At 43.9% G+C, this 27,500-nt stretch overlaps 3 protein-coding genes across 7 annotated transcripts in view; 2 read left to right on the top strand and 1 right to left on the bottom strand.

Moving 5' to 3' along the window:
• Positions 1–5,375: 5,375 nt before the first annotated feature.
• hrh2a (histamine receptor H2a) lies at positions 5,376–15,659 on the top strand (the record flags this gene model as incomplete). The annotated part of the gene is made up of 3 exons (XM_080008143.1): positions 5,376–6,378; positions 6,596–6,761; positions 15,347–15,659. The coding sequence occupies 3 exons, from the start codon at positions 5,376–5,378 to the stop codon at positions 15,657–15,659; spliced, it is 1,482 nt and encodes a 493-aa protein (XP_079864269.1).
• A 4,826-nt stretch (positions 15,660–20,485) lies between these two features.
• tlx3a (T cell leukemia homeobox 3a) lies at positions 20,486–23,933 on the top strand (the record flags this gene model as incomplete). The annotated part of the gene is made up of 3 exons (XM_080008142.1): positions 20,486–20,918; positions 22,086–22,323; positions 23,750–23,933. The coding sequence occupies 3 exons, from the start codon at positions 20,486–20,488 to the stop codon at positions 23,931–23,933; spliced, it is 855 nt and encodes a 284-aa protein (XP_079864268.1).
• A 2,989-nt stretch (positions 23,934–26,922) lies between these two features.
• The window catches only part of kcnip1a (Kv channel interacting protein 1 a), a gene marked incomplete at both ends in the record, with an annotated part of 44,123 nt that continues 43,545 nt past the window's right edge, over positions 26,923–27,500 (bottom strand). For all 5 annotated transcript variants that reach the window (XM_080007888.1, XM_080007890.1, XM_080007887.1 and 2 more), the window contains 2 exons: positions 26,923–26,970; positions 27,320–27,382. In XM_080007888.1, the coding sequence (XP_079864014.1) occupies positions 26,923–26,970; positions 27,320–27,382 (111 nt within the window). The remainder of the gene's footprint in view (positions 26,971–27,319; positions 27,383–27,500) is intronic.

The following is a 27,500-nucleotide window of genomic DNA, read 5'->3' as shown; positions in this document are numbered from 1 at the left end:
GATGAAGGTGACCTGGTCTGATGAATCATGTTTTCTTTAACATCATATGGATGGTCGGGTGTGGCTGTGTTGTTTACCTGGGGAGGAGATGGCATCATGATGCATTATGGGAAGAAGGCAAGCCGGCCGAGGCAGTGTGATGCTCTGTGCAATGTTCTGCTGAGAAACATTGGGTCCTGGCATTCATGTGGAAGTTACTTTGTCACGTACAACCTTCCTATTGTTGCAGGCCAAGTTCACCCCTTCATGACAACAGTATTTCCTGATAGGAGTGGCCTCTTTCAGCAGGATAATGCTCCCTGCAACACTGCAAAAAGTGTTCAGGAATGGTTTGAGGAACATGACAAAGAGTTCAAGGTGTTGACTTGGCCTCCAAATTCCCCAGATCTCAATCCAATGGAGCATCTGTGGGATGTGCTGGAACAACAAGCCCAATCCATGGGCGACCCTTCTCACAACTTCCAGGACTTAAAGGATCTGCTGCTAACGTCTTGGTGCAAGAAACCACAGGACACCTTCAGAGGTCTTGGGGAGTCCATGCCTCCAGGGGTCAGAGCTGTTTTGGCAGCACGAGGGGGAGCTACACCATATTAGGTGGTTTCAATGTTGTGGCTGACCGGTGGTATATACGTGTGTACCATGAGAAATGTCTTAAAAAAAGAATCAAAAGCCATTGCAGAGGTGACTTTTACGTAAAACATACAAATATAATATTTTTTCTTGCTGAGAGACATTCATTTTCATCCATTACATACTCAACACTCAAATTCCATTAACTACAGTGCAAATGTGCTCTTTGTTTCATTAACTTTTCTCGTCTCAGGGTGAGGAGGTAAAACTGGAAGATAAGCACTCTCTCTGTCTAAAATCATCCAATCACTCACTGACTAATGACCAAAGATTGTCATCACTAGTGGGTCAGGGTACATAAGAGTCATCCTGTATATATTATCATACCTTATATATATTTATATATATATGTCCATCCATCCATCCATTATCTATACCGCTTATCCTCATAGGGGTCGCGGGGGTGCTGGAGTCCATCCCAGCTGTCATTTCACGAGAGGAGTGGCCAGTCTATCACGGGGCGGACAAACAGAGACAAACAACCATGCACTCACATTCACACCTACAGTCAGTTTTTTTATACACACACAGATATATACATATATATACTACACACACACATACACACATTCACACACACACACACACAGACGCATATTTATATATACACGCACACACATACAGTATATATATAAATACAGTGGTACCTCGACTTACTACTGTAATTAGTTGTATAAGAACGGTCGTATGTTAAAACAGTCGTATGTCGAAGCTATTTTTCCCATATAAATGATGAAATCATGAAGGGTGAAAATAAACAAAATACACAGCACAAACACAGTAAATATGAAAGAAATATCGATAAGCCACGAACTATGTGCACACATGATGTAGGTCGCCCGCTGACTGACTGCTGACTGACTGCTGACTGACTGCTGACTGGCCGCCGACGCGCCAACTGCAAATTTCCACGCTCGTATCTTGGAGCAGTCGGTCGCAAGTCGATACAAATTTTCGCGACCATCGCTACTCGTATCTTGGATTAGTCGTAAGTAGATGCGGTCGTAAGTCGAGGTACCACTGTATATATATACACACACATATATATATACACATATATACACATATGTATATATATATATATATATATATATATATATATATATATATATATATATACATATATACACATGCATATATATATATATATATATACACACACATATATATATATATATATACACACACATATATATATATACACACACACATACACACACATTAGATATATAGATCTGAGGTATATCTGCACTGTGCATCCCATGTAGAACTACTGTACATCCATAACATTCCGGTGCATTCAATTTATTCCTCTCACTTAATCAATCAAAGGTCCAGTTGCTCTCCATGTCTTGGGCATCAGCAAGGAGCCCTGAGCAAGAGTCTGAGTACAAACGCCGATGTTTACACAAAATAAACAAAGGAAACAAATATGTTTATGCTCCCACCCACAAAAACACATTAACATGGGAAAAGGAACGATGTATTCAGCTGAAGGCTGTTTGGATGGATGTTGGAGCATTAGCACGCACACGCACGCACACACACACACACACACACACACACACACACACACACACACACACAGACACACACACACACACACACACACACACACACACACACACACACACACACACACACACACACACACACACAGACACACACAGTAACAGAGGTTACACTGCTTGCTAAAGCTCCCAAGTTTCTCTTTGTGACAGATATCCATATCTGGACTGCTCTATCAGGCTACTTCTGGCAGTAGGCCAAACTACATTCCAGCTGTGTGTGTGTGTTTGTGTGTGTGTGTGTGTGTGTGTGTGTGTGTGTGTGTGTATGTGTGTGTGTGTGCATGAGCGTACGTGCGTGTGTGTGTGTGTGTCTGTGTGTGTGTGTGTGCATGTGTCCGTGTCCACTACCATGTGGCTGTGCCTGTAAGACTGATTATAGTGGGCGAAGTGATAGACATTGGGCACGAGAGCAATGTGTGTGAAGTGTTTGTTCTCGGAAGGTTTGACTCTGGCTCTGTACATATATATATATATATATATATATATATATATATAAATATATATATATATATATATAAAAAGCGTGAGCTGCAATGTGCGTATGAGATGTGATAGCACTGTTTGCTCTAGATGAAGTTAAAAGCTGTAAGCCCACGATGACAAGGTCTTGAAGAAAATGTTCCAAGGAAGGGACAAAAGGCTGAAGAAAGTAGTGGGAGAAGTACTCACAGCTTTTAGTTCAAGTAGTTTAAGTACAAATACAAACACACAAATATTACTTCAGTAAAATTATCACATTGACATTACCACATAAGTAAAAGTACATAAGTACTTGCTCTAAAATATACCTAAAAATCTTAAAAGTAAAAGTACTTGTCAAATTCAGTCTATGATATGGCATAAAGTATCTTGATATGTCTTGTTTTTGATATATAGAAATATAAATCCTGATTTAAAAATGTACATGATACAAATACTACTACTATTTTCCGAACTTAATGTATTTAAATATGAATCCAGATGAAAAGACAACTGTTAGAAATGTAGTTGAGTAAAAAGTCTCGATATTTGCTTGGAAACTGAACATACTTAAGTAAGGAGAACTTAAGTACAGAAAAAAATACGTGAATACTTTCCTATTTTCCACCTCTGACAAAAGAGAATTTGGTCAGTACTTTAATAACCGCATAGATGAAACTCAGAGTTTTATGTAGTTTTGGCGCTGGTATATCCTTCACTTAGTGCCTTCGTGAGGAAACCGCGCATCTCTCAGCGAGGTGATAAGTTGGTGGCAACGTACCAAGTTTGGCAACGTTCCCAATATCCATTACAACATTGGAAATTATTCAAGCAAATAACACCCACCAAACACTGACGCAAACACCTGCTTGCACGGGCCGCCCACACAAACAAACTTATCAGCCATCTACTGTAGTTATCCTCATTCCATCGTGCATGAACAATTTCCCACATGACAATGGATAACTCCTCTAAGTCGATGCAAGCGTTTTTAAAAGAAGCAATATGAACCATTTATAACTATGGACATTTAATGTGTATAATATGTTTCTTATACGACATGAATACAAAAATTTGATGTTGAAAAAAAAAAAATTCCCATGGTTTATGCCGCATGACAAATCTTAATCTTTTTCTAACAACTAAAAGCTGTTATGCATGTTTATTAAGAATTCATGTTGCCATTGTCTCGGCAAAAATACACTCCTGCCAGACGACATGGCGAGCTGAGGGTTGGGAGACTTTTAAAAGGCCACAGATGGCCTTTACTACTTTAATACACTATGAACCAACCATCTTTTGGGCTTCATGGCTTTAGTGTAGTTTGATTGAAATTCACATTAGCTAGTGTTACAATGGCAGCATGTCTTTATGTGCTTTACTTTCTAGAAATTGGAAAGAGGTGTAATTAATTATTTGGTTTATAGAGTAGGTTTTACAGCAGTTTTGGGATAAAAAAATGATTTCTATACTGATGGGGGGGGGGGGGGGGGCAAGAGCGAGAGAGCGAGACACTATGATTAGATGTGCAAGTCTATATATAGATAATACACTGCCATTAGATGAACAAGCATCTCCATTGTCATGTCAATCATTAATTCTCTAAAATCAAGAGTGTCAAAGCAGTGCGAGCTAAATGAATCCACTTATAGACGCCACACTGATCCATGGTAAATCAAACAAAGAAATGTTGAAAAGGGATTCTGGGGAACCACTTGAAGCTAAATTTAGAGTAGACTAAACTCTCTGAGGATTCATTCTCTTTAGGTTTAGACAATGCCTTGTCTCAAAGTACATGTGACGCTGCACTGTTGCCCACTCTTAATGACACTGCTGCTTGGATCTGTATGCTTCTTATGTAGCATTATGCCAAATTATATTTATACATACACAACATTTGTGTCATTATTAAAATCCGTGATTAAACAGGGGTATCATCAAGAAAACAGTCACTGCTGGAAAAAAATTGTGGTGTAAAAAAATTGTGCAACAAGCTCAACACAACAAACTTTATTCTCATTTAATTCAATTCATCAATTTGGAACACACACTGGAAGCCACCCATTAGATTACTTTTTTTACAGACAGTAATTAACCAGTGAACTGACAGCAACCCCGGGACAATTTATGAAATGAGAAACTGAAAGACAGCTGCTCAAAAGTTTGTCAATTTTGTTCATATCCACCATGTGACCAAGACCGTGTGTGTCATATCCATTTCTCCACTAGGCGTCACTGCAGCCTCAGAAGATGGCATTCAAGACAGAAAAATACAATGGACCACAATGACCCAGTCACATTCATTGGAAGCAGTACCAGAAACCAGCATCACCCAAATCAACACTATGATGCTGTTATCTTTGATCCGCTCCTTTCAGCAACATTTGTCGGAGGAACAAAGAGTTTTGATAAATCATCCTCCTTCCAACACGAAACTGGTTAAGAGTGTGCATTGAAATACTCACAAAGGCCTCAAGTTCGCTCTAACATTTATAGCAGCTCACCCTGACCAAATCATCAAAATAAAATGTGTTGAGATTTAGAGTTACCCTGCAAACGCGTGTCCTCCGCAGAAATGTAAGGATTGCATTGTCTAGAATTAAGTACAACTACATTGCGAGATTGGCTGCGAGTCGACCCCTGGGATATAGGCTTGCTCCAATTAGGCTCTGGTGAGAAAGCAGTCGGATTAGCTCCAACGTAGCTCTGGGGAGAATGCTGCCCAAGGTGCTGCTGGGATTCATCCTGTCCCTCGTCATCCTACTGACAATCAGCGGTAACGTGCTGGTGTGTCTGGCCGTCGGCGCCACGCGACGCCTCCGCTGCCTCACCAACTGCTTCATCGTGTCACTGGCCATCACAGACCTGCTGCTGGGTATCCTGGTCCTGCCCTTCTCCGCTCTCCTTCAGCTGAGCGACGAATGGCCCCTGGGTCCCACCTTCTGCAACATCTACATCTCAATGGACGTCATGCTGTGCACGGCGTCCATCCTCACCCTGCTGGCCATCAGCATGGACCGCTACCTGGCCGTGACGATGCCCCTCAGATACGCCTCGCTGGTGTTGCCGGGACGGGTTGCCGTGGCAATGGTGTGTGTGTGGACAGTGTCTCTGGGGGTGTCGTTTCTGCCCATCCACATGGGGTGGAACACCTCAAATGGGACAGTGCAGAACCGCGGGCCCGGGGACCCGGTGAGGGAGTGCCGCTTTGAGCTGAACGGACCCTACGTGGTGACCGACTCTCTGTTCACCTTCTTCCTGCCGCTGCTCGCCATGTGCTGGACGTACCACCGCATCCTGTGCATCGCACGTGCACAGGCCAAGCGCATAATTAGCTCCAGGCCGGCCTACACCACCACCAGCTACAACTGCAGGAACAACCCTCCCACCATGACAACAGTGGTTTCCAGTGTCACAGCCGTGGCACTAAAGGAGCACAAGGCCACCGTGACACTGGCAGTGGTGATCGGAGCATTCGTTGTGTGCTGGCTCCCCTACTTCATCCTGTTTACGGTGATGGGGCTGAGGGAGCAGTCGGAGGCAGGCCCTGAATATTCTGTCGTGCTGTGGCTCGGTTACGCCAACTCAGCCCTCAACCCCATTCTATACGCTGCCTTAAACAGGGACTTCAGAACGGCCTACGCCTGCCTGCTAGGATGTCGGTGGCCCAGGTACAGGGAGGCTAGGAGCAGACGCCCATCTGCAGTATTATCAGCAGGTAAAATTGGGGTACAGCTCTGGGAGAATGAAACTGAAAATGATTTAGTGGAGTCTTCAATTTCCACCTCAGATTAAATTACTGGGAAATATTTGTTTTTGACCAAAAATAAATCAAATAAACATTTTGGACATATGACATGTGTATGGGATGTATGTGTATCATATTTATAATGCTCTTTTTCTGCCTCCATATTTTGTATTTTGGCCTCTGTCAGCTGGAAACCAGCTGACAGAGGTGACGCTGCTGTGCGGCTACACCCCCTCCACCAGCAGGGCCGATATACAAGCACAAGCCTTTATCTTACAGGAACTGAACAACCCATCCATTAATATTCAGCTTGCAAATGGTTCGGCTCCCACCGATGTCAATGGCAATGAAAGGTAAATTGATGCCAATCATATCACCATGAAGCATGCCTTCCCTGAATAAAAATAAGAAGAAATTCTCCCTTAAATTGATTATTGCACGTGCGATTACACAGTACACGCCTCCCCATCGGAGTCATTTTATCTTTGCTTGGTTGTGAACAGGTGTTGCTGAGTTTGTTGCAGGAGAGAAGGATGCTGTTTGTACCGTGGCTTCCCAGAGACCCTCCATTAGCCTCATCGACACACAAGTGGATAAACAGACAGAGAAAAAAACTGGATTACGACGTTGGCCAGCACCTGAGAGTCTAAGCCTTATAGTTTTCCACTGGTATGGGTTGTAAAAAAGTCCCAGAATGTGCAAAGCAAACAGACAAACACAGATCATATGAAATTCACTCTTGGTTCATGGTCCAATGTATTGTGATGTACAGAATCCAGTCATCTAAGCTAAGGGACATCAGGTGAATCAGACAATACTGTTTAGATAATGGCCTTATAAAAATCATTTTGAACTCATTTTGACCAAGTAATTATCCCCATTACTGTTAACTGTTCTCGAATTACATACCATGAAGTCTTTTTTAGCCTGTTGACAAGCCTCTGTTATTTGCTTTATTAGGATATACCCTACAGTATCAACCACGTCTCATGCTTCTCAATGCTCATAGTCACAAAAATGTATCTATTGAATCGTGTCCCAGAGTACGTTTGTCAGACTATTTTTGTGCTACACATAACAAAATCTAAGCCAATTCATTTCAATGGGGAGATTATATTTGAATTTAGAAGCGGGGTGCATGGGAAGGAGGGGGGTACAGATATGTACACTTAAACTAACCTGATGAAAGTATGCCACCGTGGGAAGTTGTAAATTTAGTTCTGACAATCACAAAATAAAAGCGAGATACTATTTTCAGTTTTTGTTTATGGTGGTGTTGAATGGTCTATTTCAAGTTTGGGCGAATATATAGTGACATAGGGTTATACCTTCAGTATGAATTTCATTCAGAGATACATTTAACTGGATATAAATATCAGCGGTTGCACGCCTGTGTACCCATCAGCCAGTGCGGTAACATTTCCATGATAACAGCGAACCCCACCATTCAGAGACGTCGCTGTTACACTTAGGATTATGGGTAGTGTAGTCACCACGGCATCATGAATAAAACATTCTTTAAACAAGGTTGATATAATATGGACTTGTGGCTTCTAGAGAAGCAAAAACAAGTTATTTTATACATTACGTAATATTTACACAATAATTTATACAAGTTTCAAACCAACAACGTTAAACCCTAATCTTAGAAACTACAAAAGTTACAATTCTGCAAAATTTTGTTATGCATCTTGATGCAATTGCCTTATGGGTAAAGTAGTTGTATTATTAAAAACCTGAAAACAAAACTAATTTATAGGAGGAAAAATAACATGCATGTGTTACAAGGTGTTAATTTGGTTGAGGAATATAGCTGCATTGTCAGAATTTATATATGTAATTTGCAAAGCCCTGAATTATATGTTAGGCCATTTTAAGTGGTGCCCCCTATTGACACTACCACCCCTCCAAAAGTGCATGTCCAGAGCTGTCCAACAGTTGGCCTTATTTTGGTACCAAAAATAATATTAAAGTAATATTTCAGTGTAGGGTCCCCTGAAATCTCTCCAATATGAGACCTTTCCAAAAATGTCTTTGGTTTTGTTCAATAGATTGATTTTCATGACTATGAGCACAATAAAGGGTGAGACCAGGTTGATTTTTTTTCTGTAGTATTATAGTATAGATACTATAATACTACAGAAAATAAAAGGTCCTCCGTTAAACATCACTCAAGTAAAAATAATCAAGTATGACATCATGCTGACTTCAAGTTAAACATCCTGATCTCATTTTTCAGGTTGAAGGCACATTCCATCCTTAATGCATTAACCTCTGTTGGTTTAACTGAAAGTGTTGGTCGAGTTCTGGTCGCTCTAATGCTTTCCTCTTACTGTCGGCAGGATAACACCTTTTTATAAACAGATGGTATCACTTTAATAGAAAGCAAAAATAAATAGTACTTAGTGGTGTTACTGATAATGTAGTGGAGATGTATTGGAATGGAAATGACCCTTGTAAAGTAGAAATACCTCCAAATTCTACTTAAGCTCAACACGAGAAAAAAGTGCCATGTTACTTTCCACCATAAATGTCTTTCATATAACTCAACTGTGGAATAATCAAACTGAGAGGAGGTGAATATAACACAGAAGAGAACGACTGAGGGTAGAATGCGATCCTAGAAAGTCTAGAAAAATATTTAGAAAAATCGAATGTACATACTCTCATTAATGGAAGCTAATTTCCTGATATGCTTAGAGCATCACTTCCCCTTAATAAAAATAACAATAATCTTTAGATGTCTAGTATCGTTCATACACATGATATGCAACTGAAAGTGCTTCACATCAATAGAAGGCAATCAAATCGTAATAAAAGCTATTTTAAAAAGCAAACAAATTAATTAATAAAAATAAGTAAATAATATACTCATTTACAGATTTGAGTCATCAATTTAGACCTTGTAGGATCACGGTCATTCCTCACCGCGTTAAAGTGCACAAGATCTCCCACCACCAGTCACAACTTCTTCAAATCAGCTTCAATCGGTGAACCAATTGTCTTGGTTTTGATCTCTATTTCTGTGTGTCTCTCTTTTCCCTTAGCGCCCATTTCACCGATAACTTCACAAAAACAAAAAGCCTGACTGGATGGAGGAGTACTGGAGCTAAACGTTGGGCCACAGCAGGAACACAGGGTGGTCTCACAGCACATAATCCTGAAGTGCACGGCCCTAAAAGACCTCGCCATCGGACCTGAACTAATCATGGTCTCCCTGTACCCAGAGGCTTCAAAGCTGCTCTGCTGATGATACAGCTACAGTGCCCCCTAGTGGCTGCGTCCGGAATCACAGCTCCGACATGAGCAACATCTTTGATCGTTAACTTACTGATGTTGGACTGAACCACAAGGAACGGACGACTGGAAATGTATTTTTAAAGAATAAAACATGTCCGACGTGTGTACTGTATTAAGCCCTCTGATAAAAAAGGAACCATCTCCAAACTTTGCCGTTACCATCCCCCATTCATTGAGGCGACCGAATAATACGGCATTTTGTTTTGTACCCCAGGACTTCAAAACTGACATGTGATTGTAAATAAATAAATATAAACAGGAAATGTGTAAGTGGAATCCAACCTCATTAAAGGGGATAAAGGGATATTGGATGACGCTTCGAGCCTGACATTTACAGACCACAAAGGTATGTGTGGCACCTCAGCTGAAGTGGAACGGGCTATGGGATGATGTCAAAATTAATTTTGCATTTTAATGCACCATTGTACGGTAAATAAAGACACTCACTCATTTTTGGTTAATATTTCCCACCTACATTTCCTCAATGGCAACATCAATTTGAAGCTGTGCACACCGAGGAGGAAGCCGTTGTTTGAATTCGGCTTCATACATTACGCCATTATTACTGTGATTACAAAGAAAAAATAATAATAATCTTTCACTTTTGACATAATTGGAGGACAGTCATTATGATTTCATTACTTTTCACAGTAGTCTATCGCAGCACCGATATTTGCCCCTCGGTGGTCTTATGGTTCAGGTCACTTCTCTTTCTTTCCCTCTCTCTCTCTCTCTCTCTCTCTCTCCATCTCATAGTGACCACTGACATGAAAACCATTCATCATCGCTACTTTAACATTGGATTAATGTGGAGGAAAAACAAAACACACAATTCTTCCCCACGTGCACACACACACAGCTTTGTATAAGCTATCAATCTTACAGTATGTCATCGACAAGTCTCTCTCTCTCTCTCTCTCTCTCTCTCTCTCTCTCTCTCTCTCTCTCTGAGAGAAAATCATAAATCTTATGAATGCCATCCGAGGACTGCTGAGCGCTATGAGGAGGAGGATGATGGATAGATGGCGGGGCAAATGTGGCGAAAGAGAAGAAGATGGACAGAAGGTTCCAGCCGGTAATACAGGGGTCAGAAGCTACAGTTCAAGGGTCAAATGGATAAAGGAAGACACAATATGGCTGAGAAGGACAGAGATGGGCGGGTCGGTGGGGGGGGGGGGGTGACATGGAGAGAGAGAGAAGAGAGGGAGAGAGAGAGAGAGAGAAGAGAGAGACAGAGGGAGAGAAGAGAGAGAGAGAGAGAAGAGAGGGATAGGGGGAGATTGCTGCCACACCGACACTAAAGCCATAACTCATCTTTTATTAAAAATAATGAAAAAACTTAATGAGTTAATAATATCGAGAGAAAGTGAGAGAGTGAGAGAGTGACAGCGAGAAGGGTGGAGGTAAGAAGGTGAGGCGGGAAGACGGGAGCCAGGAATGAGGGCGGTGAGAGAGAAAACGGAGCAAATCACGCGGCTAAGACGGCGGAACTACGAGCGAGCGGCAATTTGTCGACTCCTCCTCAGCATCGGTCATTTATCGTGGTATCGGCTTTTTTTTTTTATTTTTTGGTTTCGTTTTTTTTTTTTTGGGGGTTTTTTTTTTTTTTGTCTCCCCTCCAGGTTGACGCAGTATCCATCAGGGGAGCGGAGACAATCATTCCAATCTCTTCCTCCATCTCTCTAAACCCTCTCCTTCTTCAATCGGCGCCGCCCCGAAACCCCAGCGCCTGCCTTGGTAATTAAAGGCACTTAACAACCGATTAACGGTGATGAGCTAAATTAGCGGGATGTTGTCCTCCCTCACTCGCGCATTACCAGCGCCTCGGCACGGAGACGAACAAACCTCGGCGGCTCGTGTTCGCATGTTGGCAAATGACAGATTAATTACTATTAAAACCCTCAGCCTCCTAATGAGCATGGAGACAATTAGAGAGGTCGTTAGCACGTTCAGAGCGGCTGAGGAATGAGAGGAGGGAGGAACGGCGGGGCTGTGGCGGTGGTGGTGGTGTTGGCGGGTGGGGGTACAACAACAACAACAGAAGAAGAGAAATCTTCATCGGGAAAGCAATGCTGATTAAATGGACCTATAGTGGCATTCTCCACCCAATATCCACGGGCTTATTAAATACGCGACATCGCCATTTGTCTTTTCGACGACTATCAGCCTCACCCCCGCCCCGCCCCACCCCTCACCCCCCTCGCCGCCATCACATCGCCAAATCGTCTCGGCCCTCGTTCAACCCAGAGCGTCTCTCTCTCTCTCCCTCTCTCTCTCTCTCTCGCTCTGCTTCTATCGTTCCTTCCTTCATTCCTTCCCTTATGGGGTGTGTGTGTGTGTGTGTGTGTGTGTTGGGGGAGGGGGGTCGGGGTGGGGGGGCTGAGTCCTGTGAAGGAATTTAATATGCAACTTTTATATGAGAAACCAATCGCATACGTCTGGGTCTATTGGGCCCGCAATCTATCGGCCCGGGCGGCTAATGCAATAGAGAGAGCCGGGGCTATTTATCACCGGCACGGAGCTCTCTTTCCCTCTCTCGCGCTCTCCGTCTATCCCTCTCTCTCTCCCCCTCTCTCGCCGTCTCTCTGTCTTTATTCAAGCCCAGATTCCGGGCTGCCACTAAATCAGGCCAAGTATGAGCTATGGCTGCCCAGAGGGCACCTCTTCTTTTATGGGGGGGGATTTGGATTTTGTGTCTGCCGTTTCCACAGTGCTCGTTCTCAACTGCGCTAACGGAAGCTATAAACATCCAACAAACAGGGGAAATAGCTCCGGCTGACCCCCGCATCGCCGCACTTAACATGCGAGCGGAGATATTGCCCTGATCGCGGGGCGTGTTTACATGTATGCACGGGGGGAAAAAAAAAAAAAAAAAGACTTTCGGCAAAGCGGGCGAAACCACACACGGAGCCTGAGCAGCGGTGAGGAGCACGTCCACCGGCCTTCACAGCTGAGATGCGTTTTTATTGTGGACAGATGAATAGATTCTGGGACACACACACACTAAGTTCCTCCTCTAGACCCCAATGTTTGTTGTGTGTGATGAGCAGGAGGACCCCACCTCCCCACCTGCAAGTAAAATGCGTCCGAAAACCAAATTCATTTCGACAAATTAGCCAGATTACTGGCCACTGTGACGCTGATGGCAATTAATAAGAAATTAGTCACAATCAGCCTATATTAACATCTCACCCAGGGGCCGCGGCTGGAAATTAATAACCGCGGATTCATCCCTCACTCTCTCCCTCGCTTTCTCATCACACCTAGCACACACACACACACACAGACACAGACACACACACACACACACACACACACACACACACACACGCACACACACACACACACGCACACACACCTACGCCCACCTCACATTGTCGGTGAGTTACCTAAAAGACACTTTTTTTTATGTGTGTCGTCGCGTGTGATGCACAATCTGCTCGTGTCAGCTAGCCAGCTTCCTCTTTACTGGGGTGTGAAATCCCCCTGAAAGATCTGTTGTGTGTGTGTGTGTGTGTTTGTGTGTGTGTGTGTGTGTGTGTGTGTGTGTGTGTGTGTGTGTGTGTGTGTGTGTGTGTGTGTGTGTGTGTGTGTGTGTGTGTGTGTGTGCGCCTGCGTCACTCTTTCTGCTACTGCTTGTGAATATGGGAGAACATACCTTGATATACATTGAATTTGGACATGCGTATATGTGTGTGTTTGTGTGTGTGTGTGTGTGTGTGTGTGTGTATGTGTGTGCGTGTGTGTGTGTTACAGGAATGGAGAGGGGGGGGGCATCTGTGGACTGAGCCCACCCCTAGGGGTCCTCACACCAATCAGCGTTGCGCACCAAGAATCAATTAACACCAGTGGGAGGGGGCAGAGGGTACAGCACATCACAATCACACACACACACACACACACACACACACACACACACACATTTTACACGCACACCCTCACACACACACACACACACACACACACACACACACACACCGTCCAGTCCACACACATGGTACTGTCTGAGAAGATATCCATCAGTCTTTTACACAGGTTGTTAGATATGCCAATATGCACATTCAGTGTGTGTGTGTGTGTGTGTGTGTGTGTGTGTGTGTGTGTGTGTGTGTGTGTGTGTGTGTGTGTGTGTGTGTGTGTTTTCCTCTCCCGGTGTGCCCCGGTCTCTCGTGGTGTGAGGTTGGGGAACAGATTGGGGGTCAGCAGGGGGGGTCAGGCCAGGGTCACCCCCATATGAGCCGTGTGTGCATGCGTGTGTGTGCGTGTGTGTGTGTGTGTGTGTGTGTGTGTGTGTGTGCGTGTACAGTATAATGCAGAGCAGAGCCAGAGTAATACTTCCACGGCTGGCAGGCAGAAGAGAATATGATGGATGGCGGTTGATTTATCGTAAGAATTCATTCTCCCTCCTGATTCACAAGAGACCAACTACGAGAGAAACAAAAGGGGCCAAAATGAATATCTCACATTTCATATCCCTCCCTCCATCCCTCCCTCTCCCTCTCCCTCCATAATTCCATCTCGCTCGATTGCTCACTCCCCCACTCCCCCACTTGCGTAGTGGCCACGACTAGATACATGAAACCATTCATCATCGGATTTTTTTTTTTTTTTTTTTTTTGTAAACCAGATTACAAGATTACCGTTGGGGGGGGGGGTCGAGTTAGAAGAGTTTTGGAAGAATTGGACCGAGAGAGGCAACTTAAAAAAAACACGATGAAAACGTCATGACCTGAACTCAGTGGCGATCAAAAGCAGGGGGGGGGGGCTCGAGCGCTCCGGCTCGACCGGCCCGTAAACGGGGGGAGACGGGCGGAGGAGCTGACGGACGGACAGACAGACAGTTTCCGACCGCAGCCGATGAAGCGGAGCGGCCAAATAAAGTGATCAAAGAGCGTCTACAATTTAGCCTTAAACGTTTCCCTCGCCCACCCCCTTCCCTTCCATCGCTCTCTCTCTCTCTCTCTCTCTCTCTCTCTCTCTCTCTCTCTCTCCCCTCCTCTCTTCTTCTCTCTAGATATCTCCATCTGTTAGCCCTCACCCCCCCCCCCCCCCACCCCACCCGCTCCCCCCAAACATCCTCGTTTCCTCTCCTCCACCGCTCCTCCCTGGCCTTCCTACCCTGGGGGGAGAAAGGTGATCTCCCCGTGCTGGTGTAAGTGACTGGTATTACTCTTCTCTCTGTCTGTTTGATCCCGGCACTAATGACTCACCGGGGACTCCGCTCTGATAATGGGAAATCAATAGAGAGAATCGAGCTCCGGAGTGGCCTCACTTAGCTCGCACTCTTTCACGCCTGGCAGCAAAGTGCCTCTATGTGTGTGTGTGTGTGTGTGTGTGTGTGTGTGTGTGTGCATGTGCGTGCGTGCGTGCGTGTGTGTGTGTGTGTGTGTGTGTGTGTGTGTGTGTGTGAGAGAGAGATCAGAGAGAGCAGGGGGATAATGCACACATTCTGTATGTGTTTACATGTGTGTATATATATCTGCATGCACGTATGTTAATCAAATCAGAATGTGTGTATGATGTATGTGTGTGTGTGTGAGGAGAACCAGATCTCATTGTGTGTGTGTGTGTGTGTGTGTGTGTTGGTGTGTGTGTGTGTTGGTGTGTGCGCATGCTGGTGCGTGTGCTTTTGCGTCAGATCAGTCACGCTCCTGCGCCTGAGGAGGGACAGGTGGAGCTGGTGGCATGAGGCTGGTGCCCCCGCCTCCACCCGCCCTGAGGGGCCAGAAGGGCCCTCCACGCAGGGGGCCGGAGAGGAGCTCCCTCTGCCAGGCACCGCAGCACTGTGGCCGGTGGCAGCTGGTCCCCTGCCACCCCCCGCCCTCACCCACTCTTTCCCCCGCGTGCGCGCCCCGCGGGCAGGCAACAGGAGGGGTGAGGAGGTCAAGAGGCAGGAGAGAATGGCTGGAAGGGTGGCGACATGCGGGATAATCGGCTTTTATGAAGCGTAGAGAGAGAGAGAGAGAGAGAGAGAGAGAGAGAGAGAGAGAGAGAGAGAGGGGCTCGGGGAAACACAGCTCTGACACAATGCTACTGATACAAGCAGTAATGAATTAACACATTAGCTCTATGACCGGGGGCGTTCAGCAACACTCAGCTGCTCTTAAACACATGTGTGCACAAACCTAGGATACACACACAGGGACACACTCTCTCTCACACACACACACACACACACACACACACACACACACACACACACACACACACACACAAGTACTACTGTGACTCATTGATGCCGCAGCAAACCCGGCTACCCACAAATGTATTATATAAACAAGTGCTGGTATGCCGCTTTGGTTTTTAGAGAAATAACTGATAACTTCTATCTACATTTCTTTCTTTTGCGATAGCAGTCAAAATTCAAAGCTCAGCAAAGATTAAAAGAAGTCGAAAATGAACCCTCCCTCTCTCTCTCGCTCTCTCTCTCTCTCTCTCTCCCTCTCCCTCTCTCTCTCTAAACCAGAGCCATGTGTTCAATTATCATCAGCTCTCAAACAATCTCCGCTAATGCTTTAACTCTTTCTCCCGCGTCTCAATCTCTGCCATCTATCCATCCATCCATCCATCCTTCCACCCATCTACCCTTCCAGCCATCCTCTTCTGCTCTCTGCCCATCCCTGTAATTCACGTCTGTGTGGTCACCACTCCTCCCCCTTTCGTCCTCCTCGTCTCCCTCTCTCCCCGCACCGCCCTCCCTTTCTCTCCCCCTGACTTAAACCAGCGTGAAGAGGCAGTCGTGCATTCAACCATCAGACGGGCTAACATGCTGCGCACACACACACGGGCGCGCGTGCGCGCAGGGGGCGTGCGCGCACGTACACAAACACACGCACGGACAAAGAGAGCGTTGCCCCTCGACTGTAACGAGAACGCAAGGTACGCCGCCAAAAAATATTTTCCGTATCGCTAGATCATTGTTATTAAATGTGCATCCTGATAGCATCGCCATGTCGATCGGGGAAGAGCCTGCAGTGTTGAAAACATTAAAAACATTCCCGTTATTGATTTTGCTTTATTTCATTTCGATCTGGTTTGCATGCGGATCTAATTATGGATTTCTATTGTTTGCATCACTGCAGATCATTCCCTGTTGGCCTATCGGGTTGCATGTGGATAAAAGGCAACATTCCAACACAAACTATAATATTGGATGGAGTAAATAAAAGTTATAAACCCCCTGTGAGATACTCAAAAGACTGACTCGCAAAAAAAGGACAAAAGGACCACGTTCTGGAGGATTCTGGACTATTAGACGTCCGCACGTTAGACACACGGGCCCCGTACTAGGAGCACGGGGCCCTCAAGACCCTTGATGTTTATCAGGCCACGGCCCGTCGTATCGATCCAACTTCGTGGGTTATATCTTGCGTTGGATGAGCTCTTCGCAGCTGTAAGAAAAAAGCAAGAGCGGCGGAGCAAAGCCGTAGATGATGCTCCTAAACGGGTCCCCGATGGGAGATCCCATTCCTCTCCTCGCTCGCAAACAATCCCAGCGAGCTTGTCAATATGAAACACTATACTCCCAAAACTGGAGCCTCGACCAGGCCATCCCTCTCCCCACCGGCGTAAAGAGGGGCTTATATATTGATAAAGATTCTGTGTGTCGGCGCAAAAGGACGCATGCATTGCTCTGAATTAGACCAGATTAAATCAAGCCTCCGAAAGAAAAGAATCATTCCCAATGTTTTCACACTCCCCTGATTGTGATTTATAGGAGGACTTGTGTCTCATCAGAGAATGGGGGTGTGGGGGTGGAGGGGGCAATAAAGCTTTATTTATCCAACTCTTAAAAAATATTCAGCCTTGTAAATGTTGTCAGATGGTCGGTGGCAATGTCTTTCAGCTTAATACTACCTATATTAAATAGTTTAAATATTTCATAAGGGTGGTTTTTAGAGTGCGGGTGATGGTGGGGGGTGGGGGGGGGGGATCGTTAGCTGCGGTAAAGTTTCATTAACTGGCCCATTTCGCTGCGAGGCAAACTCATCTCCTCTCCAGTCTTCTCCCTTATTGGAATAAAACAATCTCTCTCTGGGTGCCGCGCTCCTCTCGCCTCCCTTCCCAGGCCCCTCTCACTCTCTTTTACATCATAATAATACACTATACAAGCCCTTTAAACGCACTATTACTTACCGCTGCCTTTTCATATTGTAACATCACGGGCACTTTAGCGACAATATAAAAGCGTGTCATTCATTATTCAGGGGCCTCGTCCCCTTTTAAGAAGTCAGCGCCGCCGCTCAAATTGATAACCGCGCAGACGCGCAATAAAAACGCAGCCGCGGGCCCGGACCACGATTATGCAGATCAAGCGGTAATTTCTCAAACAAATCGCGCTCTTTCAGTCTTTTGTTGTCGTTTCTTTTTGGACTTTGGAACCGGGTGTCAGCTTTATATTGCTTTTGAGGAACAAAAAAAAAAAAAAAAAAGATAAAGGGAAAAAAAAAAAAAAGAAAACAGGATTGATGTGCATGATCCTAATTGTTCATATAAACCATGAGGCAGGCTTTTCCTGGGTATAGAAGACTATAATAATGTGCCAATATCAAAATAATTTGGCCTTATTCCGGAACGAAATAAACCCGGGGGAAATGTTCATGGTCGTCTGGATTTTGCTGTATTTTAGGGGGGGGTTCCTCCCTCCCCGTTCTCTCTTTTTAATTTTTAATGGTACGGTTGTGAATTCAAATAAGAAAGGAAAAAAGGTGCGAAGTTCTGTGGCCAGTCATCATGAAAAGCCTATAATGAAGGATCTGATGCTGTGTGGTTGGTCTGGCCTAATAGGTCATAATCACTCCTAATCATTGGATTACATCGGATTACTAACACCCAAGATCTGGAACCAGTGAGGCTCCGTCTGCTCCTACAACCGTTTAGTGTGTCCTCGCTGTGGACAGAGACACGCAGGACATCTAACCCATTACCGGTGTGTTTATGTGACTACAATATAAAATCACTTTAAAGAGGTGTTTGTGCGCTTGTTGTAATACTATACTGTATAAATTAAATGTATAAAACTGTTGCGAAAATCTACCCATTTGGTTTTTGTTATGAAACGGTTTTTTTTTTTAAATTATTATTATTTCAGAAGGGGGACATGAAAATGTCTCCAATGACAGCTCTGACAGAGCACTTCTCCCTCATCAAACCACCGGTGAGCTCACATATGGCAACGTGGCCTGGCCAGCACTCAGTCTGTCCATATTGCCAAAAATAACACCTCGGGCCCTGACCAGCTCATATTGCCTTATATTGTGGAAGGGGGAAATGTGGATCTTATTTCATATTTTTCTTTACATTTCCGCTACGCCCGATTGAGAAAGGGACGCTTTCACAAGTGACCGTCATTTCAGTCTCGAGATGATTTATTTATTTATACATTTATTTATTCATTTATTTATTTTTATGCACAATAGTGGATTAATTCATTGGGTAATATTTAATTTATTAAATTACCTTGGATTATTAACGAAAGATTAATCGAAAAGGTCCAGTAGTATAAATAGATCCATGCAAAATAATAGGTCAATTAAATATTTTTTGATGTAAAACTTTCATTCAACCTAACATAATGGCTTGCAATATTTTAGATAACACTTTAAATACTGGTGATTTGTTTAATATAGAGGGCCAATGTGAGTCTGAAAGCTTGACATTTATGTCCATGGGGCATCTGACTGACCCGGAGTGGAGTGAGTGGAAATTAGATTAAATGGTCACTTTTGGCGTCAGTTTCAGTGAAACTGATCAGTTTATCTGTGGCCCATGGCCTTCCCCTGTCAGCCCATTTAATGTGACCATAGCAACGAATATGACCCTACGTAACGGTGTGCGACACGCTTCTCTTAACGGAAAATTGACTTCCATGGTGTCACATTATTGTGATTTTAAATAAGGCGAAAAAATAACGTTGTGGGTCATACTGCGCATGCACCTGTCATCAACTTCAATGGATCTACATTTTCATCGTCCGAGAGCTTATTGACTTGTATTTTTTTAAATCTAAAAAAAAATTCGATTACATGCTACAGGATGATATAAAAGAAAAAGTGAATGAAAAATTCATTTCGTTAGTTACTTTGAAACGGCTTACGCACAATACCCTATAGTGCAAGATAATGGAGATAAATGCGAGTAATTGTAGTCATCTGTGTTTCATACCTGTCATTTCCAAAAATCCCCATGATCCCAGTGTTGTGTCTTGTTACTACCTCTTTAAAAGACCAGATACTATAAAAAAAAAATCAGCTGAGTGAGACAAAATCAAAAACAAAAAAAACTCTGGGTCAGCATTTCCTTATTATTCAACTACATTATACTCGGTAGATGTACAGTACGTCCAGACGCAGATGATGCGGGGGGGGGGGGGGGCGATTGTCTAAAAAGTTAAGGGAAATCTCTTCTTTTCGCACAAGGCCGATTATTGTGCTGAAACACAGCCATTAACATTCAATCAGTGACTTTTAGTGGCAGCCAATGAAAGGTGGAGGAAGATGGAGCAGGAGTCAGGACCGCGCGCGGGGCGGGGAGTGGAGACGCGTCGACGCGCTGAGCGGCACAGAGCGTCACTTCTCCCCAAAAGCTCGTCAAACTTTCACCGCCGCGGAGAGAGGAGCGTCTCCGAAGAGTGGAACCCCGGCCATAGACACCTGGATTATTATTAACGGAAATATGACTTTTGGCAACAAAGGTTTTTAAGATTATTCTTTAAAAATCAAAAAAGACATCACATTTTTTTTTCTGCTCTTTTTTGGGGGGGTTTTGAATGTTGGGGATGGAGCAAGCACCGAGCGCGCCGAGCCCTCCCCCCAAACCGGCTCACCACGAACCCATCAGCTTCGGGATCGACCAGATCCTCGGCGCAGGAGCCGGCGCCGACCCGGACGCCGGCCGGACCGGCGGCAGACAAAGCGGTTCGGATTTAAGCACCGGGGACGGTTACTACAGCCTGGGAAGCCCGGCTGGCTCCACCGCACCGTCCTACACGGCCCTGTCCATCTCCCTCTCCGGTGTGGTACCTCCGGTAGACGCCCCGGGTGCCTACGGCGACAGCAGGAGCCTCGGCAGCCGGGGAGTGATCAGGGTCCCGGCCCACAGACCCATGGCGGCCCCGGGGCCTCCAGCCCCGGTCCAGAGCGCGGTGTCTGGGTTCGGAGGGCTCTGCTTCCCGTGGATAGGGAACAGGTTCTCCAAAGACAGAATATCAGGTAGATATCCTTCAAAATGATATACTCCACTGCTTGATACATTAGGAAACTGAATCCAATCTAAAAACGGAGCATGTGTCCAAGGCGTTATTTTGCTTCCTTCCTTGGCTTCAGACTTTTAATATTGTATCATGTCATAATGTAAACTTAACATCAGTGTTTTTTTTACTGAGGTCATTGTATTTGTAGGGCAACTCAGAGATACATCACGCGTGTATTCTAGTGACAACCAAGCTGACTCCCTGTTATAATATATATACATTAAAAAAAAATCTAAATTATATTCTAGAAGCTTGACAACCCAATACGAAATTATAACCGCACTCAATGTGAAACGAAATATTCACGAATAATTGACGAAATAATTTGGAATAAATAAACTATAAAATGAAAGCTATAAAACCAGTGCATACTACGTGCTCCTTGTGTTACAACAAGATTGAATAATTGAAAATGATTTCGATTATTTGCATGCATATCACGTTGAACTTAAGTATATTGTGTGTGGTTGAAATTGCACTTTTACCTGTGATCTATGATTTCAGTGTATTTTAAAACGTGTGTAGCTTTTTATTTCTGTACTTTTACTATTCTCTGCATTTACGTGATGAATTGTAATGCCTCGTGTAAAGCACCCTGAAATTCAACCGAGTATGAAATGTGCTACACAAATATGTGTTTATGAGATAAAAAAAAATAAAAAAAAGTGAATGGGATTTCAAATTTCGAATTTGCTCCTGGGGCCCGTGCAGACACAATTCGGTTGCAGTTATTATTAGAAAGAAAAACGTTTTGTAAGAAATAGGGTTAAAGGGTATTTTACTCACAACTTACAGTCGGCATAAGTATTATATTTACATCATTATATTATTATTATGTTTAAGCTTGAAGAAATGTGCTGTATGTATAGGATGTGCAGTGGGTTATATTTTAAGAATAAAGGGGTAGATCCTGGTGAGGTGGACGGATCGGTATTTAAAGTAAAGTAAAAAAAACAAAAATTCGGTTCAACTTTTCATGACCAAACGACGCACGCGTTAAATATTCATATTTAAAAAACAAAAAAACAAAACAACAACAACAACAACAACAACAACAACAGCAACAAAAAGAACAGTGTATAACCCACGCGTATTCTGCGTCCTCGCCGCCCTCCCCTCCCTGCAGCCGCCCTGGTTCCGTTCGCCGTCACCCGGCGGATCGGTCACCCGTACCAGAACCGGACGCCGCCCAAGCGGAAGAAGCCGCGCACGTCCTTCTCACGCGTGCAGATCTGCGAGCTGGAGAAGCGCTTCCACCGGCAGAAGTACCTGGCGAGCGCCGAGCGCGCCGCCCTCGCCAAGAGCCTGAAGATGACGGACGCCCAGGTCAAGACCTGGTTCCAGAACCGCCGGACCAAGTGGAGGTCGGTGCGGAGCGACTTGGGGGTGGTGGGGGGGAACAGCAGCTCAAGTAAAACGCGCCGTGTAGGGTCGGCTTCGGTCGTTGACGGCATCGCGCCGAGTCCCCCGCCCGGGACGGCGGAGCAGGAGCGGCGGTCAAACGTGACCTTTAACCTTTTGAACGCAGAAGGAACCGCGTCGGCCGGCGCGAGTTCCCGGATGAGCCGGCGAATTATTATTTCCCCGGAACAATATCTGGGCGGCATATAATGAAGGTCGAATCCAATTATGCGTAACTTTATTAGGTTAGGCTTCTCTGAAACTCAATCAGACTAAAATTAAATGAAACATTTTGAATCGTTTGAATACAATTTGAAATAATCCAAATTGAGCTCCATTCTCCGTCATCTAACACCTCTATGATGATTAAACACTGATTATCAGTGTCAGCGGCGTCAGGTAACAACGTACACGTACTTTGTTTCTGTACTTAAGTCAAAATTTCACGTATCTGCCCTTAAGTATATTCAGTTTCAGACTTTTGACTTTTACTCGACTGTGAGAAAATACGACTATACTTTTATTGTGCTATTTCGATCAGTGATGAATTATTTTGCTATGCGTCTAAATTACTATGACACCAGCTGTACTAGCTTTTGGTAAATTGCAAATGGGATCTACATGAGTAGAGCTTATGGAAAACAGTCGCACGTTATTCCGTATTGTAGGCTCAGTTATAGCGCTTTAATACTTGACGTACATTTAAGAGAAAGTGCGTATGTACTTATACATAAGTAGAACTCTCAATGTGGTACTTTTCACTTTTAGAGTAATTTTGTGGAAGGGTATTTGTACTTTTTACTAAAGTAAACGGTCTCAGTACCTCTTCCACCACTGCCATTTGTCAAGTGTCCATCAACGACTGCCTGGAAAATCAAACAATAATTACTGCAGTTCACATCGGGGATTAGACCCTCACCATACATCAACAGAACGTCTTCAATGAATAGAAAACAACAAGCTGTGTTTTGTTTTTTTTTTGGGGGGGGGGTTACAGCGAAATGACAGCCTTCAAACCCCCTATTTTGAATTCTACTAAATAAATGCTCGGAAACTAGATAGAAGTGACGTGATTCGATTGTTAGAAGAGTTCTGCTTCTCACGAAAAACAAATATTACCTGATTGATCCTTCAAATGAATCGGACATTCATTCCAAATGTTGTTCAAAAAAAAAAAAGAAAGAAAGCCAAAGGAAATGACTTATACAAATTTTGTTTTGTCAAATGAAATACGTTTCCTAAGATTTTTTTCGTAAAACGCGTTTGATGGAAATGCGCATTGAACTTTGTTTGGGTTGTTGTAGCATAACATGCATCGGAATCTGCTTGCTTGGTTGGATTTGTTTACTTTGATATGTTTATTTCAAACCCTCGCGTTGCTTCCTCCAGGAGGCAGACGGCCGAGGAGCGGGAGGCGGAGCGGCAGCAGGCCAACCGGCTGATCCTCCAGCTGCAGCACTCCGCCCTGCACAAGTCCCTGAGCCAGGCCGAGGCCTCGGACCCGCTGTGCGCCCACAACTCCTCCCTGTACGCCCTGCAGAACCTGCAGCCCTGGGCCGAGGAGCGGGACTAGGAGACGCGATAATTCACATTACGTTTTAGCGATACAGTATTAACTGTAATAATCCATGAACTTTTTTTTTGTTTTCGTTTTTTTAAATCAACCCTGAAGAACTGCGGCAGCAGCAGCAACAAAACAAAATACGTACATGAATAAATTAAGACTTCCATGAAGGACAGAATCCATGAGACATCTTCCTCATCAATGGAAAAAGACTTGAGAAAAATGTGGGACAATCTGTCCGGGATATTGGGGAAACCGGACCACACGGTGATGGATGTTGCCTTGGGGGGAGAAATGGAACTCGGTCTTGCTGTATCGTTGAATCTTGTTAAATCTGACATTGAACAAGCTGGAAAGACGGTCTTTTCAGATCCTGGTTGGAGTTTGTAGACACGCGTTGTCAAACATGGCTGGTCTTATCCTTTTCTGTCTTGTACCTTTCCTGTCTAATAGTAAAGCATCGAGAGGCAATTTCCCTTCTATTAACACAACATTTCTTTATCTGTAACTGACCCATAGGACCATGTTAAGTCACTTTCAGTGACGGACCAGGGAATTTAAATAGTATTGCAGCACGCCTTGTTAAAAATGTGGAACATCTTTGTTCTTCTTAGAATGTGCTGTTTTATGATGCTTAACAAAACGTATTATATAAATTTATATTTATAAGGCCTCCCTTCCTTATATCATAATGTTGCACACCGATTATAATGCGTCACATCCTCTGATGTACATGCATAGGTGTGATGTATTGTACAGACCCTGGGAAGTATTTTGCATATGGTTCTTAGAGTAATAAAAAGAAAATGACGTGACAGGAGGAAATAAATGAAGGAAAAAACAAAGAGAGGGTGTATTTTGGGTGATAAGGAGCGGGATGCATGTTGAGTTAATGGGGATTAAACTTTCTTTATCTTGATGCAGATGATGGTTCATTGTTGGGCAGTGGCCTTATGGCTCAAGGAAAAATGTGCAACACTTTTGTATTTACGTTGTATAGTCGTGTACATAACAATATAAACTGTCATCATGTGGACCTTTGCAATGTTTATGATGCATAAAAGTTGCTTTGATGTTGAAACGTGCTATATCAAACTATGGCCAAACAAACACTAAAGATCTGCGGGAAGACAAAAGGAACCTTTTTTGAAAATTTTATTGATAAATGTAATTATTTTATACAATATTTCAATACACACATTATTTCATTCTGACAGATCTGATCTGTTTGTCTGCCTGTTCGTCAGTCAGTCTATATGTTGTCATGGGTGTAGTTGAGATTTGCCCACCGCGTCTCGGCAGAGAATCCTGTAATACTATCGGTAGCACAGTGAGAGGGCGTGACAGTAAAACATTTATGAATCTGTGTATTTATTTTTATTTTATTTTTTTGTCTTGCTCAATCCTCATAGAGACGGCTCTTGTTTGGACCATGGCTTCCATTCCTTCAGAATCAGTGGTCAAAGGTCGACTCAATTCTCCTCTTTTTTTTCTTTTTTTGCCCCCTCTTGTTCCTCTTCACTCCTTTCCACCCTTGCATTTTCCCGCCGCCTCTCCGTCCTGCTCTTCTGCTCTGTTTCTCTCTCACAGTGAAAGGTTGGTTACTGAATGTTTTTAATGGAACGGAAGAAAGCAACAGCTCCTGCGCCGGAAATCGCCTTCCACTTTGGCCGTGCAGGTCAGGAGGTGTGTGCTTTTAGGTGTTTATTTTGGGGCGGGGGGGCAAGGAAAACCGAAATCCTATGAGAAATGACCCTTTCTAATGTACTGTTGAACAGGAATGGCTCACCATGCACATACACACTCCTACATTGATACATGTGCATGCACATACACCAAAACGTAGAATTTACCGTCTAGTCCGCCAACTATACTGCAGACACACACACACACACACACACACACACACACACACACACACACACACACCAAGTACTACACATTAAGAAACAGGTATCATTTAGTATAATCTCACAGAGAGACTCTGACAAACTGACAGAAAGACAGACAGACAGACAGACAGACAGACAGACAGACAGACAGACAGACGGACAGAAACACGTAAGTGATTCCAGACAGTGGATACAGGCGACAGGAATTACATCATGTATTTACAGAAGATTCATCACAACGTCACAACAAGACTCAAGACTGTCAACGCATGGGCTAATACATCCAGGTCACCAAGCCTTTTTGTCGGCCTGCATGTGCAATTCGCTATTATTTAATATGTATTACAGATTTTTATGCATTTTCGGGAAAAACAGACGAGTTGGAATTTGTACATCTTGACCCATCGTCCACAATAAAAAAAAAATCTCCTCGATGATGGGTTAACTTTGTTCCAGCTACTCAATGGCGTGGGTGCCAAATATGTTTTTAAAAAAACACTGTTCTGGCATAGATGACAAGGATGTTTATTTTAAAAGAGGTTGTTATGTCCATAGATCAATGATGCATCAATTATTAATTGCTTCTGTACAAGAATGCAACTTGAATTCTTTTGTAAATCCTTTCCCTTTGAGTTTTTATATTAGTAAGATACTTTTGGGAACTCAAAAGTGCTGATTCGGTTATTAATTATAACTTAAAATAAATACTTGACATAATATTTGATGGTGGTCGGATCAGTATTTACACAATGGTATGAACTATACATTGTTTCAGAAGAGGGTATCCATGACAACAGTAATAACAAGGAGCCGGCAAAGGGTGGGGTAATACGTTAGAGGTTACAGGTTCACAAAAAGGCCGAATCGAGGGTCAGGAGGGCCCTCGGGTTTTAGGTCTCAAGGTCAAAACCCCCTCACACCAAGCATCATGATGGTAGGTTCCGTTACCGTGGCAACCTGTCCAAACTACGCCGACCAAAAAAGCCCTTTTCCCTCTCAGTCGCCAGCTCAACCGCTTCTCCTCGTCGTCTTGTTTTCCTCTTGCATGTTTTTATCAATCTCATTGCTCTCGCTTTCTCTCTTCTTCTTTCTATATATTTATATTTTTAGATGACATTTTCAAAAAGTTGTAGAGACCTCATGATGTTTTCATCCTGTCAGTAAAAGAAAAAAATCGACAAAAACGTCAGAAGGGGAGTAGCGGACGGGAAGGCCTCTGAATCCAGCATCTAATATCGGTCATAAACTGCTTCGCCACTAGAGGGCGGTAAAAGCCAATAAAATGGTCCACATTATGGTCTGGAATGGCTCTCAGCAGACCTATATATTGAAATAACACCACATGCCAGACAACAATAGATTAACCAGAATAAATCTGGCCATACATAACCTGAGTGAAGCCCTTAACAATCTAAAGATAATTTATTACGAGATTAATTTCGAAGAGGGGGTGCTACAGCGAGATGATATATTTGGAGAAGGAGATGAAGGGACATGGATTACCTCTTGGCAGGAAAAGATGAATTCATCGAGAGTCACCACCCCATCTCTGTTTTTGTCCATTTTCTGTGGAGAGCAACATACATTGTCAAGCAAGCTCTCTGTGTGTGTGTGTGTGTGTGTGTGTGTGTGTGTGTGTGTGTGTGTGTGTGTGTGTGTGTGTGTGTGTGTGTGTGTGTGTGTG

This window comes from Zeus faber (assembly GCF_960531495.2).
Source record: "Zeus faber genome assembly, chromosome: 10".
Lineage (NCBI taxonomy): Eukaryota > Metazoa > Chordata > Actinopteri > Zeiformes > Zeidae > Zeus > Zeus faber.
The sequence above is the reverse complement of the archived record's forward strand: the minus strand, read 5'-3'. Positions and strand labels throughout refer to the sequence as shown.